This window comes from Pseudomyrmex gracilis, unplaced genomic scaffold (assembly GCF_002006095.1).
Source record: "Pseudomyrmex gracilis isolate BER0280 unplaced genomic scaffold, ASM200609v1 scaffold_111, whole genome shotgun sequence".
NCBI lineage: Eukaryota > Metazoa > Arthropoda > Insecta > Hymenoptera > Formicidae > Pseudomyrmex > Pseudomyrmex gracilis.
In genome coordinates, this window is record NW_018020695.1 from 286,517 (window position 1) to 308,877 (window position 22,361).

Here is a 22,361-nt window from a genome sequence, read left to right on the forward strand (position 1 = left end):
GAGAAGAGCCGAATCCGCCGATAGAACAAGACGCTCGAGAGTTTGCGCGCTCCGACTTAGAGTTCCGACTTAGCGTGTACGCGACATTTATTAGACTAGTGACATTTATACAGTCCTATCCTTTTTTTTTGATTTAATTACACTCATCATTATTACACTTGTTTATTTATTTATTTCTTTATTAAATCTCATAAATCCTTTCTCTATATATACATTTTCCTACATATATATCTCCAGATGGTTGGAACACGAACGTAATCATGTGCTCGAGTCACGAGACGCGCCGAGCTTGTCTCATTGTTCGAGAAACCCGTTTGATTCGCACGGGGTGCGTAACGCGAACTTACTTATTGTTTCCTCGTTACATTTAAACTCGAACGTGTATTACATTGTGTCTTGAAATAAAAATTCAAAATTTCTGTATTTAATGTTTTTTTTGTTTTTGTTTTTATATATAATTCGAGTCACACACACACAAGGTTAATCTCGTGTATTTAAAACATCATCTAATGCGCGCGCTTCGCAGATAGTAAATATGTAATTTATCTTTCTCAATTAATTAGAGTTTAATTACGGTCATAATTACGGTACACGCGCTACATATAATATCTCGATGTAACGAGTGCTTGAGCACTCGCCATTACTGTCGGTCGGCTCGAATGAGACAAGAGAATTAACTGGTTAAGTATGACGCAGGCACCGACTACTGGTTTATTCTTTCATGACCGCCGATAACCTGCCGGGATGACTTGGCAATTTGGATTCGGAAGCGCGGTCGGGGATTTCTTCCGACCGGAATGACTACACGACTTTGAGATTGTCTTCTTCGGGACATTACCGAGCGGATTATTAACATCGACACAATTTCCGTTTATTAAACCGTCGTCCTTCGTCATATCTCTCTTGCAGTTATACATAAAATAATCTTTGTGAAACATCTCAAAGAAACGCGGTCTTCCGAGAATTTCAAAAATAAAATATCGTTCGCGACGGGGAGAAGCGAGCTTTTGAAAAAAAAACCAGACTCTCTGCCAGCGAAGCTTAAATATATTCAGCTCTTTCGTCGCGCCGCGTATAAAAGTAAGCTAATATAAGTAGTCGCGAAACATGTAAGATGCATCGCAAAACTCGCACTCGGTGCCAAAGGCGAGAGATACGCGGAGAGTTCGCGTGGCTCTGGGTTGGCGATTGTCGACGTCCCCTTTCCTGCCAGCGTTATCTCGAGCTATTAGCGCGCGTCCCCATGCAAATTCAGCAACAAGCTGCGGAGCGACAGAGCGGTTATGTACGTGGTCGTGAGCGGACCCATAAATTCCAGGTCGAGCAAGAGAGCGCGATCTCTCGCCTCGCCGTAGCGGTACATATACGTTTTGCCCGATCGTTTGACGACACGTGGTTGCACATCGTGGGTTAACCACGATAAACGTACGCGGAAAGCATTCGCGTGTTTACGCCTTACTTACCTGGATATATTCGCACGCGTGTTGCAACTCGCACGTACAACACACACAAGTATATATCCTATACTATATCGAGAGAAGCCAAGTTTTTTTTTAGCGATTCCGAGCGATCGACTTGATGCAAAGCGCAAACTTTACGGTGTCGAATACCACCTTTGCGTACGTATGCCAGGCATTTAGTATTCCCGACGTATCGGGCCGAGACAGTACTTCCCACGGCTGGTTCGGAATCCAGTGTGTGGTATACAAGGTACTTTTGTATTCAGTATCTGCATCGTGACCCGACACTCATCGTTCGTCTCGCTTCGATGTGCTACATTGTGAAAAGAGGCGCGAACGATTCTCAGGTTTGACACAAGTCGTCTCCTCGTCGATTGTGAACGACTCGCGGTGTGACAGGTGCGGACACATTTTTCTCTCTCTCTCTCTCGCGTCGGAGCCGAGAATAGCCGCGTGACATAATTGTGAAACGGGTGAACGTTCTTACGGAATCTTGGAATTGCTTCTCTTCGAAAGGAGAGCGTTAACGCGCGTTGGTGTGTTTGACCTCACGATTCCCTTCCTACGTGTCGTCGTTGAAATTTACGCGTTTCGCGTAATGAGAAAAAATTGTGCGCGCGAAAATAACGCGCGATTTAATTTGTTTGCAACAATATAGGGCGCGCGTTTGTGATACGCACAGCGCGCGCTCGAATGTTAATTATACACGTAATTACCGACGAGTAAATTTGCATTATTGTAACGCATCGCGACACTAATTTAGGTATGTGGTAGATGTAATCGAGCGTTGAGGAAAATGATTGTACGAAAATGATTTGATAAACGGTAAACGCTACACAAGTTAACTTAACTGCGGTTATGCAAATCCGCGGCAAGCCGGAGGGGGCGTGTTGCGTAAGCGTTTTGGAAGAAGGGAAGTTTTATAAATCAGTACTCTCTTTTTGAATATTTATAACTGCTCTTCCGTGTGCACACACGTACAGGCGTGCGCGCATGTTTGCCTTTTATACGTTTATGGAAGCGAAGCCATTCGTTTCTCGGGGCTTGGCCCACCGTGACCGTGTGTTCAACAGCTTCATCTCCCGTTTCCAGCGAGACAACCATGTATGAAATTGACTTGTGAATTATGTGTAATTTGTCATACTGTCCGACCAGCGGCGGCGGCGGCGGCGGCGGCGGCAGCAGTGGCGGCGTCGGGCTGCGACTCCGTGTGATTGCGACCGCGAAAGTGCTACGCGCGATATAATCGACGTGCGTGCCAAATGGTTTTTAGATGACTACTTTCTCGGATAAACGCGCGCATTCCGCCTCGACATTCTTCTTCCTGCTTCTTCTTCCTCCTCCTCCTCCTATCCGCGACGAGGACGTTTTTATTTCGTTATTTATTTCGCGACAAACTGCCAAACGCAAATAAAATCAACAGTTGTTCGCGACGGTTTTTCGTCGGCAAAGCTCATGTCTCTGAATTTATATCGACTCGAGGCGAGAGAAGAGATCGGCTTTGAATCTTCCATTCAGACCTCGAACTGCACACAGCGAGAGAAACTAATCGGTTAACGCGCCTTTTTTTTTTTTTTTTTTTTGTTTTTTTTTCGCGAGGTTTCTATTCTATCGCGAAACTAGTTGCGCGCGATGGACAGATGGATACGCGCAGATACGGTCAAACGTTGTCGATATCTCGTGGCGTGTTTCAATGCGCGATGATGCGGCGATACCGCATTATTGCCGGACGTGTTCGAAAGAAACCACGGTCCATTTCGCGAGATTACCCTTTAGCTGTGCAGGAAGAAGATAGCGGAACGATCGTCGTGTCGCGCGCTTCGACGATCGCGCGCGCGCGCGCGCTCGATACGACATGTGACACACGTAGAAAATGTTAATATCGCTCATTAAGAGACAACCGCGCCCAGACGGTCCGGAGTGCCTTTCGCGTTTTATATGGAAATCGTTATTGTGCGTTCTCTCGGCGTTATATGCACGTGCTGGCATTTATGGACTCGCGGCCACACGCCGATGGAGTCGATGGTATGCGACGAGACGGACAAGGAACCCCGTTACTCTCGCGGCGACGCTTCGATCGCGAGGAGAACCCGGGATAATATTGCGGGTGACCACAATAAAAATACGAGAGAACAGTCGCACGTCTGGGGCGACCCGCTTGACGTTTTCTTTCTCGGTCTCGGTGTTTCTTTTCTCGCGTTGTCTGACGAAAGAAAGGACAGGACAGAGGAAGAGGAGGAAGAGAAAGAAAACGTCAGCTCCGCGCCGAAATGTATTATTCGCGCGCGCTGATCTATAGTTCTAATTACGACGGATCGTAATAAGCGCGCGGCAGCAATTTCAACGCCGGATCGGTTTGCGTACATAAATCACGGGGAAATCGGCAGTTAAGAGCTAACGGCACCCGGGTACATTTTAAAGTCGCGAGGAGGAGGGGGAGAAACGCTGAAAGCTGGAGTCGCGCCAGGGCGAATCACTGGGATACTTTATGAGCGCGGATTCCCGCGGAGATTTACATCCGTCCGCTGCGCGGCGGGCACCCGAGAAATAACAATCGTAAGTTGGCCTAAAGTCGACGCCCGCGCGCTTTAACGAAATCCGATAAATCCCCGGGAACGTGTCGCGCGTATATAAACTGCGACGTGGGTGTCGTTTCGCGCGGGCGTGTGTTTCGCTCAGTCTCCGGGAAAAGAACACACACGAATATTTAATAAACGATCTAATCTATCTCCCCGAGATGTGTGCCAGAGGCAGCGGAATCGCAACGACGCGATTTTGCGGGCGAAATCGGGGGTAGAATTTCGCGCAGATGCGAACTAAAGTTATAAATTCCCCGGATGCGCGCGAGGGCGCGCCAACTTGGTGTACATGTCTTGACCTAGTGCTCGGCTTTCGTCAAAAACGCGACAGAAAGAAAGTTTCGCTCGGAAGGGAATATGGATGGGAGTTGCTCTCTCCTCGGGACCCGCTCCGCTTCATCCCCCGGTCTCGGTGTGTGTCGGCATAAACTTCTCCCGCGATACCGTTGTCGCGATTTCCTTTTTTCGCCGTCGAACGAGAGACGCGCGCGTGGCACCGTTACACGTACACCCACCTAAACGTAGCGGCGCACGCGGATTCCCGTTTAAATAAAGACGGGGAGGATAAGAATGAAAAATGACTCATGCGGAAGTCGAGATATTTTGCTTAGGTATCTGAGGCAAAACTGTTCTTAAGAAAAATATGTACGCGCGGATATCTCCGCTTTTGTTTCTCTCTCGTCGGGGGAAACATGACGACACAGAACACATGGCACACATGTGTGTGTGTGTGTGTGTATGCGCGCGGATTCGTGTTCGCGGGAAAATAGCGACGACGGGAACGAGGAAAATAGAATCACGAACGACGATTGAAGGGAAGTGCAGTCGTAAAGGGTAGGAAATGGCTGCGTACACACGGCGCTGATGCACATACGCATATATAAATTTTTGATGGACGTTCGCGTGCGCGCCACGTACAGCTCGTATGTTTTATATGGAATTTCTTCGAATTCCGGCACGAGCGCGTAACAGAACAGCGTGTTACATATATATGTGTGTATATAGATATTATATATTATATATATATATATATATATATATATATGTATAAAACCGCGCGCGCGGGCGGTGAGTGAGTATTATTTCAAAACGACGTTATAAATGTGAAGTGACTGGCGTTTCTACCTTGTTTCACTTGGCGTGACAGAAAAAAGGACAGCTCATTCGCAAAAACGAAAGGAAAGTTTCCGGTTTCGCGCCGCGCCGCGGCGTTCATCGCACTCTCGCAGCTTTTCTGTAGCCGCGGAAAAAACCAACATAAATTCGCGCATAATTTCCGCTTGAATGTTTAACGCGCTGGAACAAAGTAAGGCAATCGACGCGCGGAAAAAGTGTTTTTACATTCCGCTCGGAAACCTTCAGTCACGGAAAGCTATGGGAAAGTTTTGCATATTATGCTTACTGGACTATTACGAACGAATATAGATGAGTCGTAACGCCGGCGTGTAATATCAAATAATATTACATAATCAAATCGTGCTATAATAAGAAGCACGGAAGTCGTCGGCGACGAATTTTCGTGACCGTGTATATGGAGAGAAGAAACGCGCGTTGTGTGGAGCGAGACGCGGGAAGAGGCGGTAGCCGTCCAAAACCGGACTGTATCGTCCAGAAGTAATTATCTCGACGGACGCTGGTGTACCAAATGGTTCTTCTTCGTGAACGAGGCGCCGTGGCCGGAAAGAGGGACACGCGTTAGAGACGAAGCGGGACGAGACGGAGGGAGGGAGGTCGGCGACTCGCTCGCTCGCTCGCTCGCTCGCTCGCCTGTGTAACGACGATCCTATCATCCTATCGACTAACGGGTCCCCTCGGTTTCAAAGTTTCGTGATCGTGACGACGGTGTGTCGTCGCTCGGTTGTCGCCGTCTTGTTGGCCGGCGCTGCAGCACCGCCATCGATCACGATCGCGCGCGCTGTGTACGGTCTTGACCGAGCGAACATTTTATTCGGCCATTCGTCTCGGTTTCGGCGGATGTAAGAGTCCGATTTGCGCGCGGACTTTTTGTTCCTAATGAACAAGTGGCAAGAGGCGGGATGAGGAGAAGGGAGAGAGAGAAATCACGACGAAAAGATCTATCGGACGGTCGTGCCGAAAGGAAACTCGTGTCAAGAGACCATCAAAGCGTGACCGAGATCCTCTCCCGTTCTTGAACGTCCACGATTGACCGATTTGCAGCCGATCGAATTAACCTTCCTCCGTCCTCGCCTCTCTCTCTCTCTCTCTCATCGTCGTCTCTTATCCGCGGTCCCGTAAAAGATTCTATTGACCTGGCACGACATCTCTAACGTGATTTCGTGACGCGTTACCGAAAGCTCGCGATTAAACACGGAGCCTTTTTGACTCCGTTACGGAGAGAGCGAAAAACGCAAACGACAGATGACAACGAGCGCACGGAAGCGAGATGAAAGCGGGCTAAAAGCGGGAAAAAGAGTACTTTGTAGACGTCAAGCTGTCACACGCAGGCACACTCGTGCCGCCGCTCGCAAGGGCAATGGTTTTCTTGAAAAATTCGTCGGCAAATGGCGCCGGTGCGCGGGACATCCGGCAGGTTCTTTGCATATTTCCTGCGTCCCCAACGAAGCGCGCCTTTACTTTCTCCGCTCGCACTAGACGCACCTGAGATCGCGTTTCTTTTACGCGCGTGTCGCATCATTTAGATTATCACGCGTACTCTCGAGTGTTGATGCGCGGCATAAAAGCGAGCGTATATATGTATATATACATAAAACGACGACGCATCGTCGTCGTCTTTCGAGAACTTTAAACAGCAATTTTACGCCGCGCTTCCTTTCGTTCGCGGCCGTTGCCGTGTGCCTTTTGGCAATTATTCGCCATGACGATCCCGCGTCAAAGAAATATCACGCGAAGATTACACGAGATCGCGGGACGTTTACTTTTTATCCCGAGATCTCGCGCGCAGCCAGATGTGCGCGAATTACATCGCCCCGAGCGCCGCGCGGTCCCACAATTGGGACGCGATGCTCCGTCTCTCTCTCTCTCTTTCTCTCTTTGACCAAATCTGTTCCGGTCATATAGTTAGTTCTCTGTGTAAAAAGTGCCACGAAGTGAATCGCGCGCACGGTTGGTCCATTAGAGGATCCGTTTTTGCGTCCGCGTAAGGGCCACCGACCGCGAGCAAAAAAGAAAACGACGACGTTTCAAACGGAATGTCTCGCAGCGGAAAGAATGTAGAGAAATTTGTTAGAATTTAATTACTTTGAGAGCGTCGTCAAATAATTTGTTTGTTTGCGTGTAACTTATTACGACTAATTACTCGCACAGGAAAGTTGCAAATTACAAAATTGCATTCGAATCGATGTCGATCGTGATTAAACAATCCAGCCGATAAATCATTACCGATTGATCCCGACGACGAAATTTTCGAGACACGCTCAAAGTTGGCGAAACTCGCAGCGTGAGATAATAATTCATACACGTTAATTTCCCCATCTCGGAAGCAAATTACACGGTGCGTGTTACTCCTGACAGATGCGCTTGAAAAATATTTACAGAACAATACCCGCTTCTCTCCATAGATAGATCTCATTCTGTTGTTTAATTAATACCCGCGAGTCCGACGTCTGCGGACGTATAGTTTATATTAATTATACCAGGAAGATTCAATTAGTACGTTTTCTCATTACACTTACTTATACCGGTATCCATTATTCATGAGGAACCACCGAGAGGTAGCACCCTCTGACAATGCACGTGATCCTTATAATTCATCGTCGGGGCCAAATATATATAGGTGCACGTAACACATTGTACATATTGCTCTTTTCTTCTTTAAGCAAAGCCCGCGAAAATGTGTCTATTCAGACAAGAGAAATTCTCTTGTTCGATTTTCTTTTAAAATTTAAACGTTCAGCTTTGAAAACGTTCAGCTTTGAAAATGTTCAGCTGTAATTTGTTTTTCGATTTTAATTTGTTTGTTTTTTCTTCTTGTATATATTTATTTTGTTTTTGTTAATTCCTATATTTGTTTGTTCCATCTTTATATATACTCACTATTTATTTTTCTCTAATATACTATTTCTTACATTCCTGTGTGTACCGTTATTTTTTGATTGACGTTGCGCTTGACTTTTCCTAGAGCGCTTGAATAAATAAAGTTTAATCAATCAATTTTTTGACGTATTTCTATCCAAAGGAATATTTGTTTAAACATTTCTAAACTTTTTCTATCGCATTCACGTCGACAAATCTGATCGCTTTTATAGCATTTATATGAATAATCAAAACTTGCGCGGAGAGTATGTTTTGTATGTTTATTTTTTTCTTCTATACGTTCCAAATTAAACATTACAAAACGTGTAACAGCGACAAATTCACCTGCTGTACTACGACCGCGATTTATGATCGAGATTTTATCAACGTGTTTCAAAGTTCTCCGAGACTTGGATATATAATATATATATATATATATTCGCGAACATATATATATATATATATATATTATATATATATATTCGCGTGTACGTGCTGTAAAGGCATTCAACAGCGACGGGAAAATAATGGGTCAAGAAATACTCGAGAAAGAGTGCACCTCAGGCGACGCCCAATATGTGGCACTCCGCCGGGTGCAGCCTCCTCTCTCTCGTAGAAAAATCAACGGTACTGAAAGTGCGAAAGCTGTTTCGTACTCGGCAAAAATTTAAATAAGATTCGAACAAGCGAACGAAAGCGGATGCAATTCCAGAGGTGTTTGCCGGAGAGAACGGCCGTTCGTGTTATTCGTGCTCGGAGAATCGATATTACTTGATGAAACGCGCGTTGCGGAATTCAGTTACGGCTTTATATAAGTTTTGCCGGTAAATTATGTGCGCTTTCTCACACAGATATTCAATACATGTTCCGTTTATTGTGTATTGATTATGTTGTAAGGTAACAATATTTTAATGTTCGAATACGCTCAGCGCGCTCTTTCAAAGAGATCAGTTTTTTTTTTTTTTTTTTTTTTTTTTTTTTTTTTTTTTTTTTTTCTTTTCTTTTTAATGTATTTTACGTGTACAACGAAATGAAAAATAACGTGCAATAAAATTTGACAGAGAAAAAGAATATTAAACGAATAAATTATTGAAAGAATTAAAAGCTGTACGTTAAAAGATAATATTCGCAAAAATGTTTTGTACACGAAACAATTATTGCGCTGGTCAACGCGAAAATCCTGCATATTTTTGTGCGATGTCAACGCGAATAGAAAAATTTCGCTTGAAACACGTTAAAGTATAATGTATAATGTATATATGTAAAGTACAATGTGAAATACGTGTATATTAAAGTCCACAGAAATATTTAAAAATACATTTTCATACATTAAAAAAAATATTCCGAGATGAACCGCAGTTATATCGCGAAAAATATGTGCGTGGCAAAAGTTTATTCTCTACGAAAAAAAAAATTGATAGCGTGTAATCTTACGCGCGCAGGTTTGTTTTTTTTTTTTGTGATCTCCTTTTTAATAAACCTTCTCGTTATTACTAAATTAATTAATAGATCGGACAAGTGAAAAATCTCGCATGCGAGTTTGCGGAGAATAACGTGCGATAAGCACACCGACCCGATTCTCACCGACACACGAGTTACCGGACGACATCGTCTATTATGCCTTCGTGTTTCGCTTATTTTCATCCGGTAAATCAAGGCAATTGGTACCGCAGGCATTGTACAGAAAATTATCGCGTTTCGCCCAAAGCGATCCTTACATTACACAAAGTGTGCTCATACGAGACTGATGTGAAACGATTTTAACATACTTCGGTTATCCCGCGAAGCACCGTAATTGCGCGCAAAACAACGCGCGCGGGGAGGGCTTGAGGGTTTCTGCTCATCTTGCGCGCGTACACACGTATAGAAATCTAATTTTAATAACAAAATTAAAAACAAAAAAAAGCGAAGATTATCTCATCTCTTATTTCTTGCCCTTCCGACTACTACTGTTTACCTCGCGAGGATTTGCTAATGTCGTAAAACGCATATCTTAAAATTCAATGTCATTACTCTCGAATTTACGGCGCACAAACACACCGCCCAAGTAAATATTCGAAAACTCTCTGAAGACTCGTTATTTTTTATTGCCGTGACGTTGTAAAACGTGTTCTTAATTAACATCCGCGTAATAAGGCAATCGAGCAAGTTTCGCCAACATTTATCCTTCGTAAAAACACACTCGGCCTAAAGCGGCTATCGAACGTAGCCGCCGTCCTGAGGGGCTTTGCCGGTATCATCGCACACGCGGTCCGATAGTTCTTACCACAGTCTTTAGGAAGATACGATAACGATTCAATCTTACCTGGATTGCTGTCGGCGTTAGAGCTGAATAGGACGCACAGGCCTGTCTCGTAGTTGACCGCCTGGCAGGAGTCGTTTGCCTGACAGGTCTCCAGGCAGTCGGTGAGCATCAACGTGCCCGGTATGGACTCGAGCATGTTCGTAGGCGCGGTATACACGTAGCCGGTTACCAGCTCGAAGCCGACCATCTCGGGATCGCATTCGTCCGAACCCGCGGACGGCCCGGTGTAATCCGGACCGGACAGGCCGGACGGCACGGACGCGGACGACGGCGACAGCTCGGCCGTCGCAGCGTGCGTCGATTCCGCGGAAGCCGCGTGAACCGCGTGACCGTATCTCGAGGCGGCGGTCTGCAGGAGCAGGAGTAAAGCGAAGAATTGTCGACGAGTGTACGGCCGTGTCATTGTCGTGCCTCGATCGAACGCTCAGGTTGCAACGACGTCGCGAACGTGTGGAATCTGAAACAAAAATTCGATTTTTTTTTCTCGTTATTTTGAATCGCACTGGAAAAAATAAATGTTGAGTTTCTTTTGCACTTTTATATCCAAAAAGAAAATTTTTAAATTCTAAAAACAAATGTTTGTTTTTTTTAGGTATTTAAATAGTAATCCGAAAGCGTTAGTTAAAGATTTGTGAAATTCGAGAGAATAAGAGGACGCAGATTTGGTATTTTTTTTTTCTAGACAGCAACTGTTTTTCTTTCTCCGACTTTGTTTGACTTGTGTCTGAGATGTGTGGACGGCGTTCACGCCATTTTCTCGAAAAATCTCAGTTTTCCGGAACTACACGTGAAACGTCACGTGTCTCTCTGTGTGGAGAGTTTTCACATTATATTTAATTATTTTTCATGTTGCGAGATGGTTTACCAGGAATAAACTTAAAAAGAGAGCCAGAAATACGGAAGAAATTACGAATGTAGAAAGAAGTTTGTTGATTCTCTCACGGAGCACTTAATGACAATTGATACACAAGCACTTTCTTGTACGAAGTGGAGAACAAACCGCAAATTCGAACATCGTCGGCGTTTCTCTACAAACATGTTTTTCTTAATAAAACTATCGTCTCTGGTTCAAACTATTGTCCACATAAAGGGATTAACGGAGATACGGATTAACGGGATGATATAGCCGTTGGTAAAATGTCGTGCCGAAGTCGCAAAGAACGAGTCTAGTAGACTGGAAAATAAAGTTCGTGGAGCATTAATAATGTAAAGTAGAGATGAGATGTTTGTAACGATCGCGTTCATGAATTTTGTAAAGAGGTCAGCATCAACCCAGTGGTGATTTCGAGACAATTTCGAAACATCATTCGACGAACATCGAAATGCTGGCTTGTAAGCAGCAAAAAAAAACGAAGTCGTAGCGCGAAAAATACAACAACGAGATAATATATATAATTTTCATAAATAATTCTCTCAATAAATTAAGAGATATTTTATATATATATACTTTACGCGCGCGAGATACGCGCTCTTGCGCGGAGGTGGACTTAGAACATTTCGAAAACATAACAGGTAACATTACCGCGAACATAATTTTTTTTTTTTTTTTTTTTTTTTTTCGAGTCTATAAATATCTGTTTTCATTAACGTATATAATGCATTACGACAGATTGCGCATAACAAAACTGCGGATGCGCGCGCGGATAAATTAAAACGACAATTAAAATATTAAAAATGCGAAAGCCGCAGCGGCAATAAATTGCGAATCGTTCATATTTCCGTTACACCGCGCCCGCTGTATATATTGCGCAATAAATAACAAACAGCGAGGCGCGCATATGCGGGAATTTAAATCGCCGGATACTTTCGTGCACCACTGTGACCCCGGTGGATTTTCGCGGCCCCAGCAATCTGCGCGCGAAAACGCCGCTCGGCGGGTTTTGTATTGAAAACAGCGACGCGCACCCGATATATATAATGTGTGTTCCAAAAACCGCCGGTTTTTCCTGTGCACACCGCATGTTAAAATAATTACGCACCGTGTCGGATGTATGTACCTTTGGTCCGGCGCGGCGCACAGAACGCACCGGAAATTCAAGTTACCTGGGATCGAGTCGGGCGAGAAACAGCAACTGTCGACGTCGAATTTTGTGGGACACGAACCGCCCGGCTGCTGGCACACACACCTGGGCAGAAGATTGCAAACGCACGCAGCAGCAATTCGGGCTTTATCCCGACACTCTCTCGTGCGCGCGTTTGCGCCAAGGCGAATTCCTTTCGAGCACCTTTCTCACGGGATCGTAAACTGATCGCTTGAGAACGGCCGTTAGCGCACAATGCTTTGAAAACGGTACACACAAACGTGGCCCAATCGCGGATAGAACCAATCAGTCCAATAAGTTCCGCAGGATACGCGAGGGAAGAGTACGCGAGAGAAGTTTATATATGTATATATATATATATCGTGTGTATATATACATATATATTACATATATATCTATATGTATATATCGATTACTTTTGTTTGTCGCGCATGGCACCGTAAAACCACCACGCAAAATCACAAAACGCGCGCGCGTCTCACCGATTCGCAATGGTGATGTGCCTTGTCGCGAGTCTCGTCTTCGTTCGCGCACGCCGCTCGCGGCCGCTCGTAGAATATAACTATGTCGGCCGGCTGGCTCTTAGGCACTGTGTACACCTGGCTGGCTGTGGCTACGGCCGTGGTGGCTCTTCCTCGAGCGACCGAAGACGTCTGCCGGAGGGGAACCGAGGCCGCCGCCGTCTAAGGAGGACAGAACGGTACGCACAATTCGATCGCCGGTACAACACCATTGAAGACATCAACCGCCAGTCTCTCTCCTACCTCTCTTTCTCTTTCTCTTGATCGGCCACCTCGCGCATCCCCGCCCAGATTCCCCGCGCGCGATCGCTCGATCTTCCCGCTTCTTGTTCCTTCTTTTTTTTTTGGTTTTTTTTCTCTTGACTCGTTGTCAGGTGGAATCATTAAAGACGTGGCAATTTAAGGCGTCAGCGGCCGAGGTTCAGACCGCGCGTGGTTCAGACAGCGCCGAGTTCACCGGACCCCGAAAGAGATCCCACCACTTATTTCCACCCACACCCACTTTACTCTCGAGTATATCCCGTGACCTATCGAACGTAATAATGGTACGTTCAACGACGGAGGGTCTGTTTCGCGAGATGACACTCACACATTACGCCCGCGGATAAGCCTTGTGTCGTGACACTTCACGCGTGAAGTCGCACCGCCGACAGGGATTTACCAGACCTCTCGACATCCTCTTATCCTCCATTATTAGTTAGAATACGCACAAGCGTCTCTTTCGCGTCAGTCTTTATCTCAAGTGTGTTCTTTCCCGTACGTTGACAGTCAGTTGGAGGACACCGCGAAAAAGCGGATTCTGACAGAGGCGAATATACAAGCTTAGACGCGTATATCGCCTCGAGTGTCTTCTGCGTGTAATCGTGAGAGATAACACGTAATGTTTCCCATACGGCCTTTCGGTTTCTCGCCCAATTCCTTTGCGGTGTACATATAACGGACCGCTCTCGCTTCGGGCGCACCGCCGCCCGAATCAACCGTGGAATTTCATTCTTATCTCGCTTCCGGCGTGAGAGCGGCGTCGTTTGTAAATTTACGAGCGCGACGTGTGTTTCGGCCGCGAGTCACAGTCGCGCGCGCAACGTGCCCGTATCGGTTTTATGAGCACAAAATACGCGCCGCACAAACGAACACCGACGTTTAACTGCGGATACACACATACACACACACACATAGACGATCGATCGTAAGAAATGAATTCGACGTATTCCGTACGGGAATATATCGGCACACGCGTGTTTCGATGCACGCCCGAGTAGCGAAGATAATTTCCGTCGACGCGATTAGAAACGAGACGGACGCGCGGGGCAATCTCCGTCATTAACTGGAACCTGTTGCCGTCGTAAGACCCGCGAAATGAGCCGATGATGCGTGTCGAGTAAATAGTAATTATGTCGCGCGAGATAGCGCACGCATACTTTGCTGCTCCTCGGCGAGGAGCTGCCAGAGGAAACGAAGATGATGATGATGAAGATCGAGAGAGAGTGAGAGAGAGAGAGAGGAGGAATCGAAGAGGTCTCAAAGAGAGCAAAATTGAATGTTCACGTGTGAACAACGCGACCCAGGCCGGGCGTCGGTGTGTCTCCGCGGAAACACACTCGACGATGTAAGCGCACGGAGAAGCTTTCAGCGGGAGAAAGAGAGAGAAAGAGAGAGAGAGAGAGAAAAAGACGGCAAAGCAGAAGCGAAAGAAACAAGAAGAAGAAGAGGGAGAAGGACGGTCGCGGCGAACGAAAGAGGGGGGAAAAGCCTGCACTCCGTACCAGGTGCCTTTAGCATCGCGTCACCATGGCGGAGTAACGGTGCCTGGATGTCCCATCGGGTTCAATCGTAATCGGCTATCTCGCGCTTGCGGAATTTCGCAGGGAAACGACCGCCGCCGTCGTCGTCGTCGTCGTCGTTGTGTCGTCGTCGTCGTCGTCGTGTTTGCCGATTTACGAGCACGGCCGCTATTCGTCCGCCCTTGAGCACCGATCGACCCAATGGCCCTCCCCCCCATCATGATGATCGCCCTCCCGTAATTCGGCCGCGCGCATCTTTGCGAGCTCGTAAATAAAAGGGTCAGTTCACAGCGCGGCCTTTCCGTCTCGGACTCGTCTCGTTTCGCGATGCCGATCGGGCGCCGCAAAATTACTAGTTCCAAGACAAGGCGGTGCGACCGAATGGAACGCTCGCTTCCCGCGAGAAAGAGATTCCGCGGAAACGATCGATCATCGAATGACCGGTCCCGGGCGATTAAACATTTTCCACGCGGGAGGACACTGTGTAACCGAATGCGGATCGAAATGATCTAGAGATTATTAACGTGCGCGTTTAGTTATTACTAATAAAGATATACCGTATATAGCGTCGGCGCGATATACACGTAAGGAGAACGATCGCGCGGCGCGATAAGATAATTACTACCAGCAATCGGTGGCAATAGCATCAACGCCGCGCGATAGTCGCGCGCGCGCGCGCGTGTGTGTGTATGCGTGTGTGTGTGTGTGTGTGCGCGCACGATACGATACGTGCACGGCAGCGCATTAACTTGTATCAACCACTCCGGATGGACCGAAGCGATCCTTATGGAAATTGAACAGGGTAACCAGTACTTATTCCTGCTGTGTTTGTTGCGGCCGGGCGTAGCTCGGAACACACACCGGTCGATTACGCCGCGCCGTTCAATCGCTTCGTTTTCTTGTCTACTTTCCAGACGGAGTTTGCGCGCGCGCGCGTCGTGAGAACCTTCGGAGGCCGCGGCGATCCGGCCAATTAGAATAAATTTTCCCCCCCGCGAGAAAGGCCGCGGCGACGACGGGAAGGGAGGGCTCTAGCCAAATGTGCTACGAGGTTACGGCGAGGTGAGTCACGGTCACCCGAGCGACTCGCGCGCAGCTTACATTAACCGGACATGCGGGACTTATCACACATAACGGCGTAAGGCCGTTCTCGATACTCGTTCTCGGTCAAGCGGATTCGAGCAGCAAAGTTATGCAGAAGGTTATAAGAGCGCGCGCGGATTCCACGTCGTCGTCGGATTCCGCGACGCATGGTCTGCACGTTCGGACCGCCGCCGTGTGTGTCACGATCTCCCCGAGATTTATAGACGAATATACCCGCATCGTTAGGAAAATCTCTGTCCGAATGATTTAATTCGCATTCCAGTTTGTATCGCGCGTATGGATTTCGCGCGAGGCGAGGTTTGAAATTTCCCGTCTCTCGTGAGCGCGCGCGCGCGCCGTTTTTGGACCATTGTCGTCGTCGTCGTCGTCGTCGCTCACGAGATGTGAATTTTATATGAAATAAATGCGCGAACGTACCCGATTAAAACTTCGATATCTCGGCCTCTAACGAGTCGCCTCGCTCGGCTCTCGAATTCCGTTTCTGTGTACCCAGCACTTCGGCTAGATTAAATTATTGGAATGCACCCGTAAATGGTCGGCTATCGTTCGATAACATCTCTCCGCGATCGATGGATGTGCCCTCTTCTCCCTCTCGCCGAGGATTCAATCCATTGCCTCGGGGGGTGGCGCGCGACGATTAGCGATTTCCTCTGTGCTCGAAAATTCACACCAGCAACTCTGGAATCGCTTCTGCCGCCGCGCGCGCGCATACCAGACGGACGGATAACGTCTCTGTCTCGGGCGGTCGTCGCGGACGTGCGCACACGTCGTCGAAAAGAGAACGTGAGCTCGTTACGTAATTATTCGATGCTCTACGTCAGAGGAAGCGGGAAAAGGAGCCGCGGTCGCCCTGAAAGAGCGGCGACGTGCGTCCGCTTGAGAAGCGATATATATATATATATATATGTATATCGGCAGAGGTCTTTAAACGTGGCATCAGCCGGTCTCTGGTTCATCCCGGGCTTGATCGCGCCGATCGCGAAGTCGAGTCCCGCGGAATCGAGCCGAGGGAGGAAAGAGCCTCCGTTAATGGTACGTTCCGCGCTCGGGTTCGACGCGCTATGCGTCGACCAGGAAAATGCGAGTCGGATAACCAGGAAACTGGTTTATGCGTGGCTGCTCTCTCCGCGCTGGCTGGCTCTAAGTGGGTACCTACCACCATCCATAACGCCGCGCATACACGGACGGACACTGGCTGTCCGCGGGAACGAGACGGTAGACGTGCGAACAGAATGGAACCGAGCTGGAAGGAGAATTAGATGGAACACGAGGTATAGAAAGAACGAGGACGAGAGAACACACACAGAGAAAGAAAGAGAGAGAGAGAAAGAGAGAAGATACAAGAACAAGAAGGGACGAGCGCGTGGAAAGAAAGGAGAAGAGAGCTCGCTTGAAACGGGTGAGCTGCCACGGTGAGCGCAGCTCTACCGCGAACGCTCTCGGAAGGCAAGTGGAAGGATAGAAACGAGAGAAAAGCAAATCGCACAGGAAGACCCTCTGGCTATAGAACTTCGCGGACGAGCGACTTAAGGATGACACGTCTCTATCTCTCGCTCGTCCTTCTCCTCTCTCTCTCTCTCTCTGTCTCTCCCCTTTCTTCTCTCCTCCCGGCTATCTCCCGTTTATCTTCGCACGTCTCCGGGCTCTGCTGGGAGATCTGTCGTGGCCGCGCGCGCGCGCGCGCTGATGAATCCGTCGTCGACGGCGGGGGTTGAGAGACCGGCGATTTCGGAGAAGCCGGAGTCCCAACGCCAAGGTATAACGCGGTAATTAAACTTTGCTCGCATTACGCGAGTATCTCGCTTCTCTCCATTCTCCGCGCTCCCTTCATCGGCGTAGGAACTATGCGGGAGGGGGAGGTGGGAGTTTCAGCGAAGTGTCGCTTGGGAGATTGATGGTGGTTTGGCCCAACTCCGTGTTGTAGGTAGTAGCCTCCTCTCACATTCTCCTCTTCCCCTCGGTGATCTTTCTCCCCGTCGCCTCTAGGCCTTCTGTATCGTCGTGTTTGCCCGCTCGGTTTCCACGACGTGCCGTGCCTTTTCTGGTTCTCTGTCCTCTCCCGGTGGCTCTTATCGCTACGGCGCAGGGAAGGTGGCGTGTCGCGACTCGTGCGTTCAATCGCGATAAAAGATCTTGTCACGAGACTGGGAGCGGCATTGCGATCCGCAACCTCTTCTCTCTCTCTCTTTCTCTCTCTCTCTTTTTCTTTCTGTATATCGCGTTCAACTCGCGTTGCGTGAAGCGGTTTATTTGCATAGAACTGGCTAGGGGTGGTGGCTTCTCGCAATTTTTTTTTTAGTCCACGCTCGCTCTTTCTACTCCGCTCTCGTGGGAGACGTAGGCTCGCTTCTCGACGACACTAGTTTTGCTCCGGCATTTGAATCCGTACTACGTATCATCTATTTGTGTGTGCACATCCTCCACCGAGCGTACACGCATACCCGTTTCGCGAGAAAAACCTCTTCACGCTCCGCGCGCTGAAAGTGTACACTCGTATCGGCGCGCAGCACTTCTTTTCCCGAATGGCGGGCGGGCGGGCGCGCGCGTTATCGAATCCCCCATTCAAATGACGAGCGCGCGGCCCGTAATATAGAGATACGTATATAGAACGAAGCGAGAGTTCGAGAGGGAGGATGATGCGCGGAAATGGATCCTATTGAATTTTTCTAGTTTATGAGTTTGTCGAATCCCCCGTGGGATGCGATGTGTTGAGGTCGGCGCGAAATCGATTCGACACGCGTGCTCATTTCCACGGATGGAGTGTGCGCACGCGCGAGAATCACCGTAACATCGCAACAACGATTTGCCGATTTACCGAAAACGCATCCTCTATGCCGCATCGTATATCGCACTATTAAATGGTACGTGAACACATCTCGCGAAACGGGGACGCGCGCGCGATAGAGAACCAGTGGGAGCCTTCTCGTCGCTTCGGCCAGACGCGTTCGTTCGCGCGCAAGGTCGTGGGACACCTGCGAGCTCGGCCGGTGAATCGGCGGTTACGCACGTATAATAGAACTACCGCTCTCTGATTGTCATTACCGTTGCTTTCCGCGCTCATCACCTTTGCAGTTGCAGCGCGCAACGCGGGTTTACTGCACCCGGCGCGGTTTGCGGCAACGGTGGAGACCGAAGAGCGAGCGAGCGAGCACGAGAGAGAAAGAGACGGAGATATGTTGATTGAAGATAAATCGCCGAGAAATGTAGTTTGACGCGATTCCCCTCCGCGTATGATCCGCTTCCTTCTGTATGTTTTAGCGGCCGTGACACGACGTAATATTTCTTTCGCGAGGCGGCGATGTATCAAACTACTGCTATTGTGTCTCTTCTCTCGAAGTCACGTTACTCAATGTCGTAATGGAGAGCTAATTAACGATGCTCGCGACGGAATGAATTCGCGTGGCTCTTCCGAGAGAGCGAGATAAAGATAAAGAAAAGAGACAAGAGCCGGCGGCAATTAACTCTCACCTAGTGCACGATCGATAACCGCGACGAAAGCTGCCGTCGGATCGTCGGGCGTAAATCTTGACGAGGAGGACTACGACGACCGCGAGGCACAACGACAACTACTTTCTCGATCGTGCAGAACATAAGTTTCCGAACTACGCTCGATTTACCAAGCCCGTTTCGCCCGCACAGAGCCCCTACCTTAGTTAAGCGGCGGTTGACTGACTCTTCTGAGGGAAATCGATCCCCTAACGCCCGATGATGCTTCGGAGGGTTCTCTCCTCGAGAGGATCTCTTTGAAAGAGCTTTTCTACGATTCGTGTCCCCTCTGACGATGAGCGGTAACGGCAACGATCGGGAAACGTTATCGTTCTCCGATTCGCGTTATTGGTGCCGAATGCCGCTTTTAAAAGAAGGCAAACTTTATTGAGAACTACTGCCGCGGGGGCACTTCACCGATAATTAATGCTTTAATTGCGAACGGCAATATAAACTGTCTCCCTTTCTCTCTCTCTCTCTCTCTCTTTCTCTCTCCCTCTCGTCATGCTCTTTAACTTCAAACTGTCGTAGCTCGAGAGTTGTTTTGCAATTTCCGGCTCGAATGAATAACAGCTCGGCGATCATTACATCTGTGCAATTTTACGAATTGCGAAATATTGGCTCGATAATACAACACGCGCGCTTGTCGTTATCAGGCTGCTTTATCACGACAATTGAAACGAGATCTGTGTGTTTCAAAGAACTCGCAAATTTAGTAAAATGTATGTAAAACGATCCAGTATCTAGTAATAACAATAGTATTTTAATAATGTTATAATAATATGGCGCAATTGAGAGAGAGAAATATTTTACGCGACCGATTATATTTATTCGAATATATACGAACTTCTCTTTCTCTTTCTCCTTCTGTTAAACATTGTTATGTAATGTTTAACGATCTGCACACACTACACGCTGTTTCACATAGGGAAATTACTACTCCGAAACAGTCAATAATTTACATTATATGTAACATGTTACGACCTCTCTCTGTGTACCATGTATTAACCGGGATGTTCGATCTGTTTGTGTATACGACTATATATAGCTACAGGTATCGAGCCGGGAGATGTTAGAGTTGCCTTGCAAATTTGTCAACAACGGTTAAATAATACATACACTCCGTTCACGTAATACTTATCCGCATTATTAATGCACTTCGTATGCACAATGTGAGAATTTACAATCTCTTGTTATTAAAGCGTACAATGGCGTCTGTTTGTATACATTATTCATTTTTCTGGAGAATGACAGTCTCTTTATATTGTTAACGACGAAACGTTGCCAGCTTTTATGCGGCGACTCCAATAGAGACCGACATCGCGCGCATTTGCTTCGGTATTTACAAGCCTCCGCGTACGCACAGATTTATCGACACGACTACTGTTCGCCCCGAGGCTGCGCGTTCGCAAATTTTGATGAAATTCGCTCGCGGAAATTCGTATCTCGCGGACGCACATATGCGCGCGCCCACCTCTCGGATGAATTATTTATTAATTTTCCCTTTTCCTTGTGGCTCTTTAATTACATAGGCTCGTTCAATTTTACTTGATATACACGACGAGCGGAATTTTGCCTCCGGGTGGAGGAACACGCACTGTGGCTGCTCCACTTTTTCGCACGGCTTTGCAAAAATACTCTCTCTCTCTCTCCCCGTGTTTTTTTTCGGCTCGTCAACACATTGCCGAGCAGACGATTCGTCAACAGAACGCGATTTTGAGCGGCTTCGTAAAATTTCACGTTCGCCAGAAACGCCTGTGTGACGTCACGCGGAAATAAAGCGACGCTTCCTATTTATATTTGTCGAAATTGCGCGCGCGCGCGAAGATTTCCGCGAGCTCTGACCCAGTTCGAACATATTGGGCGAGAAAACACGAGATTAGAGATCTGTCTTCTCCGAAAATGCACATTTTTCCAACTCGTTTCCCGCGAGTGCGAGATTTTTTTACGCGAGGCAATAAAATAATCGCGTTGTAATTTGATCAGAAGCTTCGCAGCGTGAAACATTTTTCCTTCTACGAGAAAGGCAATTCGCTTTTGTGAGAAATGCCCGGATTATCGGATTAAGCTATCAAGCTCCGGAGTTCAATATTTAAATCGCGGCTAAATACCGTTAAGAAACGCCTATATCTCCCGTGGCACCAATCAGATAGCCGCATGAAATATTGCGTGTGTCCCGCATACCGCTAGTCCCAGGGTGTTTTAATAATTATTTCCACGTTCGGTTTTACTGATCGAGCAACACGCAACTGGTTATAACCGCGCCGCAACAACAACATCTAAATCCACATGCATACTCCCACATTCTGATACACACCCCGCGAGGAAATCTAAATCCAATGTAGTTAATTGCTTCCTCCGTTGATTATCGGAGGCTTTAAAGTAAAACCGACGCGCGGGTTTGAAAACGCGTATATATATATATATATATATGCAGAGCGTATATGCAGATTAGCGTACGTACGAAGCCGCGAACACAAAATGCCACGACCGTTAGGAACTCACGCATGTTCTACTACGTGGGGTATCCATCCACCTTTCGAAGCACAAGATCAAGTCGGACCTGCGGAAATAATCCATCGCGTGAAATCGTGTTTCTGCAAATATGTTGCAGTTCTCTCTCGCTCAACAAGTAGTCGTGCGCGGAGTTTGCAAAAATTCGTATATATCTCTCTTTTTCCTCGCTCCATCATCGCTCATAATAATAAATTATTTTCCCATATGCGAACGCCGCGGTAACGAACGGGCTTATACGCGGTAGCTAGCGGCCACTGTCCGCAATGATTTATAACAATTCCACGCTATACGGATCTCATTCAGTCCGGCCTGGCCGCTTGCCTTTCTTCCGTCTTGGTGATTCCTCGGGAGTTATCCGCGCGCCGCCGGCGCAAACGAGCGTACGATCGCCGATGATATTGTACGATCGAGAGATATTTTCGTCTCTCTTTCTTTCTCTCCCTCTCTCTCTTGTCTCACGGTTGCGCGGTTCTCGCAAAAGAGAAATCTCCAGTCGAGAGAGGCTTCTGCCTTAATGAAATCCTTGAACTTCCTCGACGACATTTCTCGCTTCTGTATCAGCCGTTCAAATCC

At 47.6% G+C, this 22,361-nt stretch overlaps 2 protein-coding genes and 1 long non-coding RNA gene across 4 annotated transcripts in view; 1 reads left to right on the plus strand and 2 right to left on the minus strand.

Moving 5' to 3' along the window:
- Positions 1–10,623, minus strand: part of LOC109856235 — a gene marked incomplete at its 5' end in the record, with an annotated part of 89,331 nt that extends 78,708 nt beyond the window's left edge. Inside the window, one exon of the mRNA XM_020431279.1 lies at positions 10,338–10,623. Within this exon, the coding sequence (XP_020286868.1) occupies positions 10,338–10,623 (286 nt within the window). The remainder of the gene's footprint in view (positions 1–10,337) is intronic.
- The window catches only part of LOC109856236 (autophagy-related protein 16-1), a 446,352-nt gene that overhangs the window by 263,442 nt on the left and 160,549 nt on the right, over positions 1–22,361 (plus strand). The window lies entirely within an intron of this gene.
- LOC109856238 overlaps positions 10,635–22,361 on the minus strand; it is a 110,062-nt gene continuing 98,335 nt past the window's right edge. Inside the window, exon 3 of the long non-coding RNA XR_002250375.1 lies at positions 10,635–10,794. This is a non-coding gene — a long non-coding RNA (uncharacterized LOC109856238). The remainder of the gene's footprint in view (positions 10,795–22,361) is intronic.